Genomic DNA, 17,907 nt, shown 5'->3' on the forward strand with positions numbered 1-17,907 from the left:
TTTCTTGCACCAGAACTTAGTCTGCTCTCTTCCTTACAAGACCTGTATGGTTACATTCCACATTGCACTTGAATACTTGATCTTTTTGTTAATAATTTGATATATTGATGATTTATAGAATTTTACGTGGGAACGGTCTGATTGGTACATTACCAAAAGAGATTGACCACTTGAAATCCCTCAAGGTTTTGGATTTGGGGGTGAATCAGCTATCTGGTTCTATTCCTCCTCCTCAGCTTGGGAATTTGTCCGGTAAAATATTCTACATTATATATGATTATATATATATATATATAGAGAGAGCAAGAAAATTCATCCGCACTTTCTATATTGATCATTTGATCTAATCTAACGATTGTTATAGAAACCTACTTACATCATTTCCTTTTAATATAAAACCATTGTTACTATTTATAATTTCTAAATTTAATATTTACATACCACTAATTACAATAATAAAAGGTAATTACTCCCAAAAAAAATTGAAACCTCTTCTTCTATGGAAATAACGTCTCTCTCAAACAAAAAATTACAAGCGACCAGAAAAAAAAATAATAAAAAAAGATATTTTAATCCATTAAATTTTAATTATGATTCATTTTTATTTACTTATGATTACAAGGAGACAAAGGCGGTAGAGAACTTGCAAATTCAATTTGTATAGAGAAAGAGAAGGTACTCTTGTAGGTCTTTGTTTGAAAGAGACGTTATTTTCAAAGGTGTAGAGTTTTCTATATATATATTTTTGAATAATTACCTTTTATTGTTGTAATTAGTGGTTTGGTAAATGTTAAATTTGGAAACTAGAAATAGTGATACTGGTTTTGTATTAAAAGGAAATAATATAGGTGGGTTTTTATAGTGAATGTTAGATTAGATCTAATGGTCTCAATAGAAAGTGCGGATAAATTTTCTTACTTCATGGGGAGCAAGAGATCATTACTCTATATATATAATACAGAAAAACACACACACATATAAAGGTTTTCAACTTTGTTCTTCAACTTTGTTTGAGTGTTCGGTGCAGAGGTGGAGCAGATTAGAGGATAGAAGAAGCAGCAAATGAACAAATGGGGGCAATTTTGGAATTAAAAGAAAAGGATAAATCACATGCTGCACTTGTGGGTCTGAAAGTTGTCGGAATTGACTTTAAGGGGTTAATTTGCACGATTTGGATAGTTATAGTACTGACTTGTTTACTTTTGTAATTCAGAAGGGTAAAATGTCGATTCATGATAGTTTGGGGGAGTTTTTTGCACTTTTGCCAAGATTTTTATCATCAATATTTTTACAATAGCATAATATTTGAACCACCCTCCAAACATAATATTTGAATAATTTTTCCGATAAAATTATTACCAGTACCTTCATAAAAAACTAATAATAATTACAGAAGAAAATTTTTCATGAGAGCTTTTTTCGGTCTTAACTTCATTTTGAGATACAATTGCTATGCATTTGCACCAAGCATCCCTTGATCCCTTCAACCTTCAAACATTGCATCATCTTCAATCATGGTGAGACAACTTGCAATAAAAGTGAGTCACCTATTCGAATTCACTTAGATGTAAACAATTCCTTGAAGGGATTTGTAATAATCCACTCCACCACATAGTATGATATTGTCTGCTTTGGGCCTGAGCCCGCACGATTTTTGCTCTTGGGCTTTACCCCAAAAGGCCTCATACCAATTGGAGGTGACACACTTATATATAAACACTTCACCTTTCCTCTACCTAGGCGATGTGGGACTGTGCACCCGTAGCTCGCCAGTGTGGTAGCCTGACAGTGTCTCTCGCACCCGCCCACAGCACACCCGCCCATAAGGTCACCACAATCCACCCCCTTTGAAGGCCCGACGCCCCCGTCGGCACACTTCCGGCTGGGTCAGGCTCTGATACCAGTTGATGGGTTTAAATAAATAATTCACATATAGAAATCAAGAATATTACAATTAATTAAATAGGGAATTTAGGCTCGTACCTGATTGATGATTAACGCACATATACCTTTGGGAATTCCTTATGACCCTTTGAGAGATTTGAAAAAATAAAGCGCTTTACCCCCTTCTGAAAGTTGTCGATACGATAGATCTAAATAAGGGTTTTAACACCCTTATATATAACAACAAGGGGGACGACTTCTCTACAAATAAGTATATCTAAGTCTCCCTTCTTATCATTGAAACTTAGATATTAATGGTTAGAATTAAATCACACCAAATAAGTTGGAAAACCACAATCCAACAATATAAAACTATACTCCCAATTAGACCACCAAATTAGAAAGTACAACCCAATCCATCAAGTATTAATAATTACATTGCAATCCTATTTTAGAAAACGTAGTACATAGGACCATAAAATAATTTTTATTATTTAAATATATATATATATATATAAATTCCAACAGTCTCCCACTTGGTCCATGCACTCTAAGTTTTATAAAATGACCCTATGGATTGCAACACACTTTATAAAAGTCGGGTGGCCACTCATTTTTATTTAAAAAACACAATTATCGAAATTGATGGATTGAAACTTTAGAACACTCTCCTCCATAAATTTCCTCAATAGTGGATCATGAATGCGTAGACAAGTAATATATTAGTCTAAACAATTCCATGGTCTCAAAACTGATTCCATCTAAGATTCAAGCAAATATAGTGGTACTCAGACAAAATATGATGTTAGTCACCTATTAAATGCCAAGCGGTACCAATAACCTCGTTGAATTATACTTCTTTTAGTAGATGTTTTGAAAAATAAAAAATAAAAAATAAAAATAGAGAGAAATAAAAACAAGATTAAGGATGGAAAGGTATATCTAAGGAATGACGGGTATTCATCGCTCCTTTTATATGGTTGAATGAATAGAAAGAGGCGATATTATTACCATAAAAATTAAAGCGTGTAAATGATGGTGATAAAGTATTTTCCAATTTATCTAACAAATATATTCATTGTTTCTTTCATATTCCTTCCACTTTTTGGATGGAAGTCAATATGGTGGGTCCAGAGGGACGAAGCTTCCCTCTTCCTCTCTCTTATGCTAAACAATGGAGGCTTACTCCAGCTACCAAACAAAAGAAAATTGGCAACAGAAAAGGAAATAGTTAGAGCCAAATTCCACTGTTTGCTAGAAGGGAGAAGATGGGAAGGACGGAAGGGTAGACAAGACATTTGGCACAAAAGCACCTTAGGCCAACACCAAACTAGAAGGATCCTCTTCCAACTTTTTAGGACACATCCTCCCTCAGCCACATGAATTCACAATAAATATAGACAAACTAGGAGATGGGAAATAAATATAGACAAACTAGGAGATGGGAGACTCAAACACGAGCAAACTCATTCAGGGAACTACTATTTGAATCTAATGCCTCAAAAATAAATAAAATGGTAGATTATACTTGCTTATCCTAAGATATAGTATAATAATTATATATACTGAAACTAGAATTAAAGTGATAAATGACAGGTGATTTCCATAGTGACCATAAATCAATATCCATGATACATCCTTAAAATTTAGAGAATGCCAAAGAATTCGGAAGATGACAATAAGTTGTATGTGAGTGGGGCATGAATCCCATCACATGACATCACCCTGACATCATGGAGTGAGGCCCACATCCCCCTCATAGCACCCATTTAGGATCAAGTCGACGAGGATGTATCATTTTTCTTAGAACAAAACATTAGTCAATTCAACACAATGCATAAGGAACCAAATGGCAGCCAGCTTCATTTTCTTTCCTTTTCTATTACGAGTATTTCAGGAAGATATATATAGATGCCTGTGTAGAATTTGAATGTAAGGCCACAGGTACAATATTACAATAGGATTGAAGCCAGGCTAGGACATCTAGTCCACCATACAAAAGCTCAATGGATTAAATAGGATACAAAAAGTGCTACAAAATGCAGTGACAGAGATCAGTAAATTAGTACGGACGCTAGTCTTCATCGCCATCAAAAAATGAATTATCAAAGCTTTAGCTTCTCGTAAGATCTGTGTCCTGCTGGCTTTGGCATTGCTCGAGTATTAAATTACAATTGTTCATGGTGCGTGCATCAAGCACACCATGATTCCAAAGTTTGATCATAAATAATCTCCAGCACCTGTCAAACACATAACCATAGTTCTAATTCAGAACCAAAACCTACTATAAAGAACAAAGAGAAATTTACCTTTTGGAAAGTAACATAACTTGTACACAAAGAACTTCTTGAATGGAGCTTACATGATGGATCTAAGTTACTAAAAAAACAATCTTACAAAAATGCATATTAAATATTGGATAAATTGCATAAACCCCCCCAAAACTATTCTCCCTCTCAAGAAACCCTCTAGAACTACAATTTGAAATTTTTAAGGCATATGTTGTTGCTGGTGGAGAGGGGGAGAGAGACGATGGAAAAGGTGCCCATCAACGGATGGATTTGCAGTGGAGAAGAAGAATTGTGTATGTGTGTGTGTGTATATGTAATCTGTAATATGAAGAATGTTAAGTGTGAGTCAGTAATTACTCAGGAAAAAAAAAAAGTGTGAGAAGTATAAAACAAAGTAGGTTAAATTAGGAGTAAAATTGTGAATTTGTTTTCAGGCGGTTTCTGGGTTGAAAGTTAATGTTGGTAAGAGTGTGCTTGTCCCAGATGGGGAAGTTCAGGACATTTACTCCCTAGCTGCAGTTCTTGGATGCGGGGTGAGTTCTTTCCATATTCCTTAATTGGGTTTGCCTTTGGCGGTCTCTTCTAAAAGGGTGGGCACTTACCAGGACCTCTGAGGGAAAACCCCTATTCCAGGAGTATTTCAATTCACTTTCAGATGAATGAAAGATAGTCATTGAATTCACCAGCTCCGGCTGAATGAAGTGGGAGGAAGCAAGTTCACCTCAAGAATGAAATGAACAATTTCATAAAGGAGAGGGTTGTATCAGAATCCTGTGATTGATAGGTACGAGAAGAGATTGGCGGGGTAGAAAAATCAATACTTATCGAAGCGCGGGAAGATCAATCTTATAAAGAGCACTCTCTCGAGCCTTCCTACTTATTTCTTATCTATGTTCTAGATTCCATGCTCTATTGTCGAAAGGATTGAAAAGATCCAACGAGATTTCCTTTGGGGCAGTAGGGGTGACGAGTTCAAATATCATCTCGCTAGATGGGAGCACATCTGCAAGCCTATTAAGTTGGTTGGCCTAGGTATTAAGAGAATGGCCCCTTTTGGGTAAGTTGTTTTGGAGATTTGGTAGGGAGCGTCATTGCCCGTGAAGGATTGTCTCTTGTAGATTCGGGGAAGAAAGAGGTGGATGGTCTTCCTGCCCAGTTTCCATTGCTGGAGGAGTGGGCATGTGGAAATGCATTCGGAAGGAGTGGGATGTCTTCTCTTCTCATATTCGTTTCAAAGTTCGGGATGGTAGATGTGTTCGGTCCTGGGAGGATCTTTGGTGTGGTGACCAGCCTTTGTCTTGTATCTTTCCTAGACTTTATGGAATCATTGCCGATAGACACGCTTATGTTGCTGATTGATATCAAGCATCGCTGCCGATAGACACGCCTATGTTGCTGATTGCTATCGGCTTGATAGCAATAGGATTACGTGGGATATCCGCTTTAGCGCCCTTTCCAGGATTGGGAGATGGAGGAGGTCTGTGTCTTATTGGATTTGTTGTATCAACAGGATGCAGTTAGCCGAGGTCATGATGTACTCTTGTGGATTCCATCTTCCCATGGTAGATTCGATGTCCAGTCCATGTTCTTGGGCCTCTCCAACTTTGCTAGTTCTGATTTCCCTTGGAAGACAGTATGGCGCTCTAAGGCTCCCCTTGGAGTGGCATTCTTTGTATGGACAGCCGTTTGGGGTAAGATTTTGACGCTAGACAATTTGAGGAGGAGATGCAATATTATTGTTAACTGGTGTTGCCTATGCAAAAATGATGGTGAGTCTGTGGATCATCTCCTTATGCACTGCCCTATGGTGTCTGACTGTTGGAACATGATCTTTGGGTTTTTCGGTATTTATTGGGTAATGCCACAGTCTTCAAGAGGCCTGATTAATGCGTGTGGAGGGGATGCTATGTGGGGGATCTTGCTCGAGACTCTTGGAGGACAGTCCCGCATTGTGTGTGGTGGTGCACTTGGAGAGAGCGGAACAATTGACTATTTGAAGGAAAGGAATCGTCGACGACTTTAAAACTTTTTATTCTTCGCAACATTTTAAGTTGGGTGAAGGAAAGTTATTGTTCTTCTAATGATGATTTCATAGATTTTTTGGACCTTCTGGGTCCTTAGGTTTCGGTTCTGTTTTTGTATGTGGGACGCGTTCCCCTTTTGAACGTTTTTTTTGTTTCTATCCACGTTTACTTATCAAAAAAAAAAAAAAAAAATTATGAATTTGTTTTTCCGTTAAACGGTTGTTTGACACCACGTTCTGAAGTGCCTAGTAGACTATTTCTATCAGTTTAAAGGGGCAGTTTGTAGTTCAGGGGGGTTAGTTGCAATCTGTTGATAGTTTAGCGGGTTTTATGCAATTTACCCTTAAATGTTTTTAAATAAATTACACTGATCTCTCTTGAGGTTAAACATAAGTATACAAGCCATCCCTCTTTTATGAAAATTTATACGGTCCTCCCCTATCAAACATTTGTGTCCAACTCTGCTACCATAGTTTGCAATTTGATAATTTTTCCCCTTAAATTTGTATTTCAACTGAATAGATCAGTTTTCTACAAACACGCATCAATCTCTCCGTGTGTGTGTGCATGTGCACTTTCTTCATTCTCTTATTTCTTTTAAACTCGATGAAACTCTCTATCTCCAAATCAGCATATTTCTTGCATCTTCATTTAGAATCTGCGTAGTAGTTTTTCAACGGTCTCAAGGAAGATATGTATAATTGTCGATGCTTGCAAAAGTGGCCTCTCTCTCTCTCTTTCCCCACCAGTGACTGTTTAACCCAGGTATTAATTTTGTGGGTATATATATAAACATTCATGATCCATGTTATACACCACCAATCCACCCACCACCTAAGTTAAAGAAAGCATAGGGACCAACAGGCCTGTGGCCTAGCTATACAAGGTTCCTACTTTCCAAAGGGAGGTCAGGGGTTCGAACCTCAGTGGAGGCAGTGTGTGTGAGTCCCAACTAGGAAAAAAAAAAAAAAAAAAAGCATAGGGAAATTATAAAGTAGCACGTGTGTGTGTACATATATATATATATATATGAGTGGTCTATAATTTAAACACTTGGTCACTACTCTCTGTCCCTCTCTCTCCCTAAAATAGATCTAATTGAACACAATTGTACTTTACATAGACCCAATTGTTTTGTGATGATCTTTCATCATTTTGATCATGATCAATTAGGTCTTTACAGGTTGGTGTTATAGTACTCTGGTATTTCAGTTTGTTTTGTTGGCTCTTGAGTTGAATTATTAGAAATTAGGCTTTAAGGTTTGGTTTGTTTTGTTTTGTGTTCAACTGTGTTTGGTTTTGTCTAGCCAAAAGAGGAGGTGGCAGTGGACAAAGAAACAGAGAAAGGGGAGAGGAGAGAGAAAGTTGGAGAGTGGTCGTGGAGAGGGGGAGGGAAAGGGGTGGAGGTGGCGATGGGTGGTTCGTACAGAGAAAGAAATTTCAATTATTAAACTTCGGAATAGCCAATTAGATATCTAATTTGATTAAAATGCGAAAGCACTGCAAGTACAAAAAGCTCAAAATCATATATTACAGTATCTCATTTGATCCTTTACTGGATAAATTGTAAATGGTTCATGTCAACCTAGTTTCGCAACAAATCATACCTTTCCAACCTGTCATATGTTAAGAAACACTAAACGCATGCACAAAATTCAGTAAAATGTAAATACTAAAGGAGCTACCATCTATCATAACATCACTACAACAACTATTAAAAGCCAGCGTTCAGTTTCATATTGTTAGGTTAATATTGTTAGTTTGTGTTCAAAACTTGGAGTCCATAAATTTTCTTATTAGAATGTCAAATTAGTTATATTAGTTGTGGCATCTTGTCCAAGCGCAGATCTGGTATTCAAAGATTTATTAGTCAAGAGCAAAAAGGTATTTATAACTTTCTATTGGGACACTAACAAATTAATGTTCATATTCATATATAGTCTACGGTTAACCCCAAGGGTGGCGGCAGAGTAGACAAGAGCCTTACTTTAAAAGTGGATGTCTCATTATCAAAACTTCCCCACACCTAGGGCCACTCAAACGGTATTATACTCGGACTTGGCTGGCTCACGTGGCTTGTAGGATGTTGCATGTGCCCAGGGGTACCTCTTGATGATAATAAATAAATATATATAGTCTAGGGTTTTGTAAAATCATGATTTGATTCATAAGAGATTGTTTTAGATTTTGCATATCTTGTGTTTCTGAAACTTTTCTAATCGGTTTTCCTAAACAAAAAATGATGCAAGTTTCAGACAATTGATCCTCCCCTCCCTAAGTCTGCCTTGCATCATGATTTGTCCAACAAGGAATTGGGTATGGAACTCTATAAATAGATACCTAGGTTATGGGTTGAGACTTATGAGATTGAGAGAGATGTAGTCTCAAAAGGAAGTTGATGGATAGAGGTAGTTTATGGGTTGGTGTAGTATGAAAAATACCGATGGCACTGGTAGCGAGGAGCAAGGACGGAACCAACATCGGCCAAGGTAGCTCATGGAGTAGTACGTGGTGAAAAGACATGTACATGGTGTCGGTATTCTATCATTGTAATATCTCTACGAAAATCATATTGGAATCTCTGCTTAACTGTGGATGTAGGCTGGTTTTGACCGAACCACATTATATCTTGTATTTCTGTGTGATTGCTTTGTTGGCTTTTGTTGGAAAATAACATTTTAGGACCCTTAAATTACTCCTTCATAGAATATTTGATATGAGAATTTCATAGGAGATAGTTTATCCTATGATAGAATATTTGATTGAAGTGATTTATGGTATTAATTTTAGGAATCTTCCATCAATGTATTTTCCATATTTATCACTTATACTCTTTCACCTATAAATAAAGGTGATCATTGTATAGAAAGATCGAGAGAAAATAATAAAGATGATGTAGCCCTTTGGGCTTTGTGCGTGTATCCTTGTGTGCTTCATTTTCTATTTCTCTCTTCAACTTTGATAGCTTTCATTGGATTCCCATGTTCATGCTTTTTCACTGCCCTAACAAATTGGTATCAGAGCCGAAGGTGAGCGAGATCTAAAAAACACAAGGAGCCTCAACAGGTGTTGCAACATGTTTCAGTTGCAGGTGGAGTTAATCAATTTGGTTGATCACGATGGTCATAAAATCGTAATGGGTTACATGGCGTAAAGCTCGAGTAGTCAAGGTGGAGCCTTCGAGGTTTGATTAAACAAGCAGCGTATAATGTGGACAACTAGAGCTTTGCAAGAGAATCTCGCATTCAATCCAAAAGAGTAAGGAGGAATTGTCTCCTTGGGTGGAAGTCCCTGAATCAGACTAGGAGGAACTTGCTCCTTGGTTGGGCTGAAAAGTCCCTAAATTAGGTTGGGATGCAGGAAGGGCTCCATGGGTGGAAGTTCCTAAAGAGTGATCCATTTTGTGTGCCAAATGATTGGGGCTGCAAAAGAATTGTCCTGACTCCTGATCATAGTCGTGGGAAGCGATGATAGGATTGATGGAATTTGAATCAAGGTGGAGATTGTTGGGAATTTTGTCACAAATTCCAAGTCTAATTAGATTTCTACTTTAGAGTTGTATTTTATTTTATTTTTATTTTTTGATAAGTAAGATTGTATTAGAAAGCATTCAAACAGGGAACGCATCCCACAAAAACAAAAGAAGAGCCTAATAGGCCCCTAATCTCTCATTATGTCCAAAAAAATCAACTCTCTCCCCAAATATTTACAGTTCCTCCCAACAAACCAAGCCTAATATGTAGTTCCTTGTTAGGCAAGTCTTGGGCTCCAAGTAATTCTTGTCTAACAAGGCATTGGGTTTGGAACTCTATATAATTATGGGTTAAGACTTTTGAGATTGAGAGAGATGTAGTCTCATGAGGGAACTGATGGGTAAGGGTAATTTATAATAGGTTGGTAGAGTAGGAAAAACACCGATGGCATTGGTAGCAAAAAGATAGGCTCGTGGAATAGTACATGGTGAAAAAACAAGTATATAGTGGAATCTCTTCTCATCTGTAGATATAGGCCAATTTTGGCCGAACCACGTTATATCTTGTGTTTGTATGTGATTGCTTTATTAGCTTTCATTGGATTTCCATCTTCATGCGCTTCCGCTGCCCCAACAGTCTCCATGTTAAATCGTATTGCTTCAAGAAATATAGTTGAGTAAGTAAGTTGAAGAACATGTGCTTCTAGTATTACAACCATCACACCCCATATAAGGGAAAAGGGAAGCTATGTTGTAAGTAATGCTTGTTGATTTGCTCAACTGTATGTTGGATAAGCTCCTACCGAGCATATATTTGATGTTCCATTTATATCTGCTCAAATTCAATAGTTAACGGCAAAATTTTAAATAAATCAGCATAATTACTAAAATATCAGTCTTCTGGCTTGCACATCCAACTGGTTCAACTTTTCTTAAACTGGTTCAATTGGGGTTGCATGTCCAACTAGTTCAAGAAAAAGTTGAACTGATTACACCATAATGACTTCTACCATAACATCACTTGCACACCGAATTTGAGCCACAAAACTCAACAATCTCCACCTTAGCTTGAATTTGATCTTCACATGCTCCTCCATGGATCCACCTCGAACAATGATCTCTTCATAGCTCCACCTCAACTGAAGATCTCTATACCTCAAATAAATCACTATGATGAAATTGAGAAATACACTAACAATCTCCACCTTTTCTCATATTCCATCATACTCCTTCTTCTTCCATCTTCTCTATCCACCACCCCATTGATGTTCAATTGTTCACGCATGGCAACCCACCAATCAACCAACTCATCTTCATCAATTGCTTTTATGGCTCAAAGCAACAAACCTTTCTTCTTCACTCTTCATTGCTCTTTATTGGGCTTAGAGCAAACCCTTTCATTCCTCACACCATACTTGTCTCATCTTGAGAACTAGCACCCACTCTCTGGCTTGTCCCCAAAACTTGTTCCTTATGGGCTTGTGTCTGCACACCTATCTTCATACCTTAGTGTCATCATCAACTTTGATTAAATCTCCATGGCACCTCACTATCATCCTCTGACAAACTTCACACCAAAGGTATAACAATTATACACATTAACACACAACACAGTATTTTACATGGTTTACCCAACTCTAGGCGACGTCGATGGGGAGAGAGATTTCCAATATTATGAATCAAGAAAGAGAATATACAACCAGATGTCAAAACCCCACTCACTCACTCATCATCTCTTTTGAGGCTACATCTATACATGCGGGAATTACATATACTCTCCCCTATCCTCACAACACTCATCCTTAAACTCCTTACATCTTTTCTCTCCTCTCTCTCTACCCAAACCCATCTCTATTTATAGAGTCTTCAAACCCAATTCCTTGTTGGATAAGTATTCCCCAACTTGCCTACAAGGAGTTACCATATCAGTCTTCAACTCTTAAATAGTAATTTTCTGGCTTGCACATCCAACTGGTTCAACTTTTCTTAAACTGGTTCAATTGGGGTTGCATGTCCAATTGGTTCAAGAAAAAATTGAATTGGTTCCACCATAATCACTTCTGCCAAAACATCGCCCGCACATCGAATTCGAGTCACAAAACTCAACAATCTCAACCTTGGCATGAATTCGATTTTCACATGCTCCTGTATAGCTCCACCTCGAACAATGATCTCATCATAGCTCCACCTCAACTGAAGATCTCTTCACCTCAAATAAATCACTATGATGAAATTGAGAAACACACTAAAACTAGTCTCATAAAGTAAAATTGTTGTTTAATTATAGTCCTGCCTTCGGTTTGCTGGGCACCATAAAAAGAAAAATCACAGCCCAAACAGTGTTTAATCAAATTTCATGAAAGCTTGGAATTAAATTATGGAAATTTCCAATCCACGGGCACTTTAAATTGGTTTTTGGACGACTTGCCGACACATGATCCAACAAACCTTCCAACAAGTTCTTTATTTCCTTTTTGTTTAACATCAACACATATGATGCACATATAGAAATGCGTTGATGTAGAACAGCTCGCTCACGATTATCTGAGTATACAGGATCATCGCAAATCAAGGAGGCTGAAAAGGTAAAAAGAATAGAAGGAAATAAATAAGTAAGGAAAAGTCAAAAGAATCATCGCAAATCAGGAAGGCTGAAAAGGTAAGGAGAATAAAAAGAAATAAATAAATAAATAAGGAAAAGTCAAAAGGAGATTTGGTGTAGTTACTAGCAATAGAAGATATTATTCTCCATTGCAAGATTTAAGAAGGATTCTACTCCATCAAATATCATATTTCGATAAAAAACAAGGTTAAGCCCTTGAACTAACAAAGAACACACTCACAAGAGAGAAACTGAAATTATATTGATAATGATGATGTTTGTAGACTTACATCTCTTGCCTTTATATAGGCAAGTCAAAAATAAAATTAAAAAAGAAAGCATGCGTGAAATAATATTAAAGGGGAAATCTGAGATTTGATAGAGTAGAATCCTCCGTAAATCTTACAATGGAGAATAATATCTTCTATTGCTAACAACTACACCAAATCTCCTTTTGACTTTTCCTTATTTATTTCCTTCTATTCTCCTTACCTTTTCAGCTTCCCTGATTTGCGATGATTCTTTTGACTTTTCCTTATTTATTTATTTCCTTCTATTCTCCTTACCTTTTTAGCCTCCCTGATTTGCGATGATCCTGTATGCTTAGATAATCGTGAGCGTGCTGTTCTACATCATGCATCCAAACCAGTAGCAGATGCAGAAATAACATATAATGATGAGATTGGCACGTTATACCCATCTAAACTTGAAAGTTTAGAGCACAGACATGAGTCAATTTTCAAGTCTCACACGTACGAAATGATTAATATGACATTAGTGAACATCTGGACATACGGATTGGAGCATGCAATGGCGCAACTTAAAAACAGATGAGGAGAGAAGTTACCAAAGCAAGGCTGGTGCCCGGGCAAGGTCTTGACCATGGAATTTCGAAAATGCCTCACATGCCCAAGAAATATGACCATCTGCCAACACCCTGCCATTATGAAACCCCCCCCCCCCAAAAAAAAAAAAAAAAAGAGAGTAATAAATTTAAAAATAAATAAATAGAAAAATAAAATAAAATATATTTTTAGAATGGAGGACTAAGATTCACAACAAATCAGGCCTTCAGTGAACTAGAAATGAAGTCTATGCATCGGAATGAACATATCAAAATTTACAGCACACTCGGTAAAACAGACTGATTGCATATCCTGGTCAATAGGCAAAATCAGAATTCACCAATAAAAAACCTACTAAAAAACAATGCCATGTTGGAGAAAATCTAAAAATTTCAATTACTAGCGTAGAAAAATAGAAGGGATCAATATATCCCATACAGTTTTAAATTCGAAAGGCTATATGATGTTTTTTGTTGCTTGTGCCTTTGTGTGTGTTGAGAGAAAGAGACTCTCAATGGAAGGACATAACTAAAACAATTCAAAACGAACAGGAGAAAAAAATATTACCGTTGCTTCCTCACAAATGAGTTCCAGAGATGCATCATTTGCTTCTCATCTTTGGTCACATCCACAAAATCATCAAGCATCTGCAACATATATGAGTGTATCAATGTGGACTACTTTGTTGAGTAAGAATTAGATTGGCATATCTTGTTATAGAGGCAGTAGCAAGGGGGGATTAACACACACTGCTCAATCATTGACATCATTTTAAAAGGCTTCTACAGTCATCCCTCAAGCTGAGGCCAAGCAAGACCACTTTAATGCAAAACCTTGAGACTTAGGTAACCTGAAGTGTGATACTCTCACTAGGCAGTCACATTGCAACTAAGACTCCATAAACTTAAATATGTTCTCCTTATAGGCCAATCAAATATAATTAGGTTATGCACCAACAGTTCAAATAGATTTACCTTCTAAAGTTTTAAAAAATTTAAGATCATAATCGCAAGAAGCCTTATCCCATCTAATTTGGGTTGGTTTTATGAAATGAAGCATAAAACCATGATACTTAGAGATGATTCTACAACATGCTCTTAACATGCCATCAACGATTCAGTGCAAACTAATGCAGATACTTTAAATTACTCTAGAATGCGAGAGGATCCAGACATATTATTGCTTTAGAGTTTGAAAGACTTTTTTTAAATATTTTTTTGTCCCTAAAAGAAAAATCTAGCAACGAGGTGCAAGGATAATGAAGTAAGGACAACCACTCACACTACAATGAAGAGAAATACAGAATTGAAAAGCTCCACTTGCTCTGTGGATAGAGAAGATTAAGCCATGTCATGCATTATCTTCGGGATATAGCGAGTCATGTCAGCTTCTGCAAAAAGTTTGATAGAGAATTGGAGCAGATGCTTAGTGGGATCCCAAGGTAGAGATGCATGGCGAGTCACCCCCTCGTGTTTATGGTGGGCCTTGTGGAAGGAACGAAATAGGAGGTCTTTGATGGGGTAGAGTCCCCAATAGGGGTGATTTTGTACTTTTAAGTTATTTATTTTTGTGGGTACATGGGAAAATTTGTAAATCCTTAAAGCTTTGAATGTCCTTTGTGGATAGCTTGGGGGTATAGCTTTGGGTTTTTCTTTTGTATTAGGCATGCACTCTCCTTTCGAGTACAATGAAATCTTAATTTAAAAATAAAAAGAAAAAATTTAAAAATAAATAAATAAAACAAAAAACAACCACCACCACCACCACCCCCACCCCCCTCTGAGTTTTCTTATTTTTTCTTCTTTAAAAAAATTCAAGATATAGGACAAAAAACCTCAAAAATTATGCTTCTTAAAGGTAACCATCTAATCACTCATTAGATGGTTAGGAGTAGCTTTGTTAGAGAGTTGTTATTTCTTTATTATTTTATAATTCAATATGCTTTAATATACAATTGAATAACACAACATCTTCTTCTCTTCTGTTTGCACAAATCTTTAAAATTACATGCCTCAGCTACTCATTAACATGCAGAATGGGATTGTTGTTGCAACAAAATTCCCAAATTGGAACAAGGGAACCACATGCACACATAGACCCACTCAACAGCATGCTTGCATATACACACACTAATACCAAAATTATAACAAATACAGTGAAATAAAGATCAAATAATTTACCAAACATACCCTTCGATCTTCAAAATCGGCAACATCATCATCAACTTCATCCTCACTATCCCGATCTGACAACACTTGCTCCAATGCCATTGACTAGAATTACAAGAAATTCTACCTTCTCAGATATGTCGATGCATGGGTTCCATAATAATGTTAAAAAAAAAACAAAAAAAAATAAAGTCTAAAAAGAATATTCTATTCCCATAACTGTCTATGAATAAATGTGACTCGCCCGAAACATCAAACAAGCAACATTAACAATGGCAAAAGAAAAAACAAAAAAATGCACAAGAACGGAATTTAACATAAAAATGGACAATTATGGCTTTCATTATCATTCCAATTTCCTCGAAAGCATTTGATTCTTAATATTCTTCCTTGGAACAGTATTAAAGGATCCACTAATCACACAACGGAAGTATATAAGGAAACACAGATAAAACATTGTTTGCCTATAGCAAATCTTTATTAGGGATTGCTACATTTTTTCATTTTTAAGAACAAGGCAACATGTGTTGGAAGATGTTACTTGTGACAGCTAATATTAGCTGTATAAACAGAAAATCTTCCAGCCTTAGACTTTCTATAGTTGCTGTCATATTAAGCTCTTTATCTTGTGTGGTGCTTGTTTTTGTCTTGTTTCACGATTGTTTCTTGGTTCACGGCTGTTTGTCATAACAACAGCAAAGGAAGTCATGGACAAATAAAAACTGGCAACGACATCCTCATCCTTATAAGGTAGCTTTTTTTTTATAAAAGTAATGAAGTTCTCGTTACTCTCCAGAACCTTAATTCCATTTTCTACAGGTGATGCCAATAAAGAAGTCGCCTTATAGGATGTCAAAATGAAGGATGCATACTAGATATTGTTGGGAGGATGTGGTTGTATGATCATGATATGCTCCACCTTACAACTCCACTTGCTTAAGCCTTCCACAAGGACGGAAAGGATCTAATCGTACAACCTATGAAAGAGGAAGTGGCAGACAACCCTAAAAATGCCAAAGTAAATAACTTCCCTACAGCTAATCAGTTTAAGTAATGCACGTAGCTGATTGTTAATCCTACTGATAGTCAAGATGCAGACAAAGCTTCTCATCCACCCGCAATTAAGAAGTTGCTGGATGATTTCAAAAACTTGCTAGTGAAGAATAATAGAGGGACTGTGCAACATTCAACATGCCATAGATTTGGTTCCAGGGGCAGCATTACGAAACCAGCAGCATATTAAATCCCACCAGCGCACCAATTTGAAATGAGAAGGCAAGCAAAATACCTAATTGCAAAGGGACTACACTATAAGTAAAAGTTCGTACGTTGTGCCTACATTACTAACTTCTAAGAAGGATGGTTCTTTAGAAATGTGTGTTTAACCGTCAATCAACCACAAAACTATAAAGGATCACTCTCCAATTCCAAGATTAGCAATAAAGCTAGACATGCTTATGAGATCAACCGTGGTCACAAAGACATGCTATCATCAAGATCAAATAAGGTTTCGAGGTAGTGATGATAAGAAAACAACATTTGAGATGCGGGATGGATTTTGCGAATGGCTCATGATGCCTTTTGGTCTCTGAAATGCCCCTAGCACATTCATGATAGTAATGACAGAAGAACTACCATCTTTTTGGGTTCCTTTGCCGTGGTTACTTTAATGTCATTTTGAGCTTTAGTTAAAAGCATCAGAGTGAAAAGGACCATTTGAATCATGTTTGTTGTTTATAAATGCATACTAATTTCCATGTGACAATGAAATAGCTCACCATGGAAAGAGCATACTTTATTGTCCTAAAATTAAGATTAATGTGTATGTTGTCATTAACTAAGTTTCTCCTGAGGTATGATGGTTCTTTAAGGTCTTAATGCTCATTTCTCAAGGGTCTCACCTCGAAGGAGTAACACTCCACTCTATAGATCTGGCAGCAGACAGCTCGTTTTCACTCTCCTTTGGGGCCCCAAGTACATACTATTACGACAAAATGCAGCGAACCCAAGAAAAAACCAAGAAACACGACAAAAAATAAACAAGCCACACACAAAGAACACAAAGATTTAGCATGGTTCGGCAAGCCTACATCCACAATGAAGATCCGACGAAAGAATTCACTATGCGAAAATCTAGAGATTACAAGTTTCAGCCCCCAAACCCTAGCTCTCCTCTCTCTCTCTTTTCTGTGTCCCTCAATCTTACCACTCCAAACCCTAAGCACCCTTATATATCAAGTTACAAGAAAGTACTAAAAAGGGCCCACACAAAACTCATTAAACTGGTCGTTGGGTCGTAGTTGCGACCCAGCACCAAATTCGGGCCACATCACACATCCTATGAGGACTTCCCTCTTATAAACTATCCTCGATATTGAAATCCATAATTGCGAGGACCTTCTATAACTTTGAGCCCCAAAATCCAATCTCGGAGATATTGAATAATAAAGAAAACAAAATCTGATGTATTTTGCACATTGCCCAAGTTGGTAGCAGAACTTGAGGGGGCATACCACTAGATGCACAATTGCTTTCTCCTAATGCATCTCAAAATACATGAACATAGCACGATTCCTTTGGTACGAGGTTTGACTAGTCATAGACCACATCGAGATATGTGG

At 37.0% G+C, this 17,907-nt stretch overlaps 1 protein-coding gene across 7 annotated transcripts in view; it reads right to left on the bottom strand.

The window, feature by feature from the left end:
* Positions 1–3,722: 3,722 nt before the first annotated feature.
* The window catches only part of LOC132298579 (polycomb group protein EMBRYONIC FLOWER 2-like), a 66,081-nt gene continuing 51,896 nt past the window's right edge, over positions 3,723–17,907 (bottom strand). For 4 of the 7 annotated variants that reach the window (XM_059795025.1, XM_059794997.1, XM_059795017.1 and 1 more), the window contains 4 exons: positions 15,299–15,391; positions 13,686–13,765; positions 13,121–13,210; positions 3,723–4,124 (listed from right to left, as the gene is read on the bottom strand). In XM_059795025.1, the coding sequence (XP_059651008.1) occupies positions 3,998–4,124; positions 13,121–13,210; positions 13,686–13,765; positions 15,299–15,391 (390 nt within the window). In that variant the 3' untranslated portion in view covers positions 3,723–3,997. The remainder of the gene's footprint in view (positions 4,125–13,120; positions 13,211–13,685; positions 13,766–15,298; positions 15,392–17,907) is intronic. The other 3 variants (XM_059794992.1, XM_059795004.1, XM_059795011.1) reach the window with 3 other exon arrangements.

The sequence above is a fragment of the Cornus florida genome, unplaced genomic scaffold, assembly GCF_030987335.1.
Source record: "Cornus florida cultivar Cherokee Brave unplaced genomic scaffold, ASM3098733v1 CherokeeBrave_3.0.0_Hap2_Chr01, whole genome shotgun sequence".
Classification (NCBI taxonomy): domain Eukaryota; kingdom Viridiplantae; phylum Streptophyta; class Magnoliopsida; order Cornales; family Cornaceae; genus Cornus; species Cornus florida.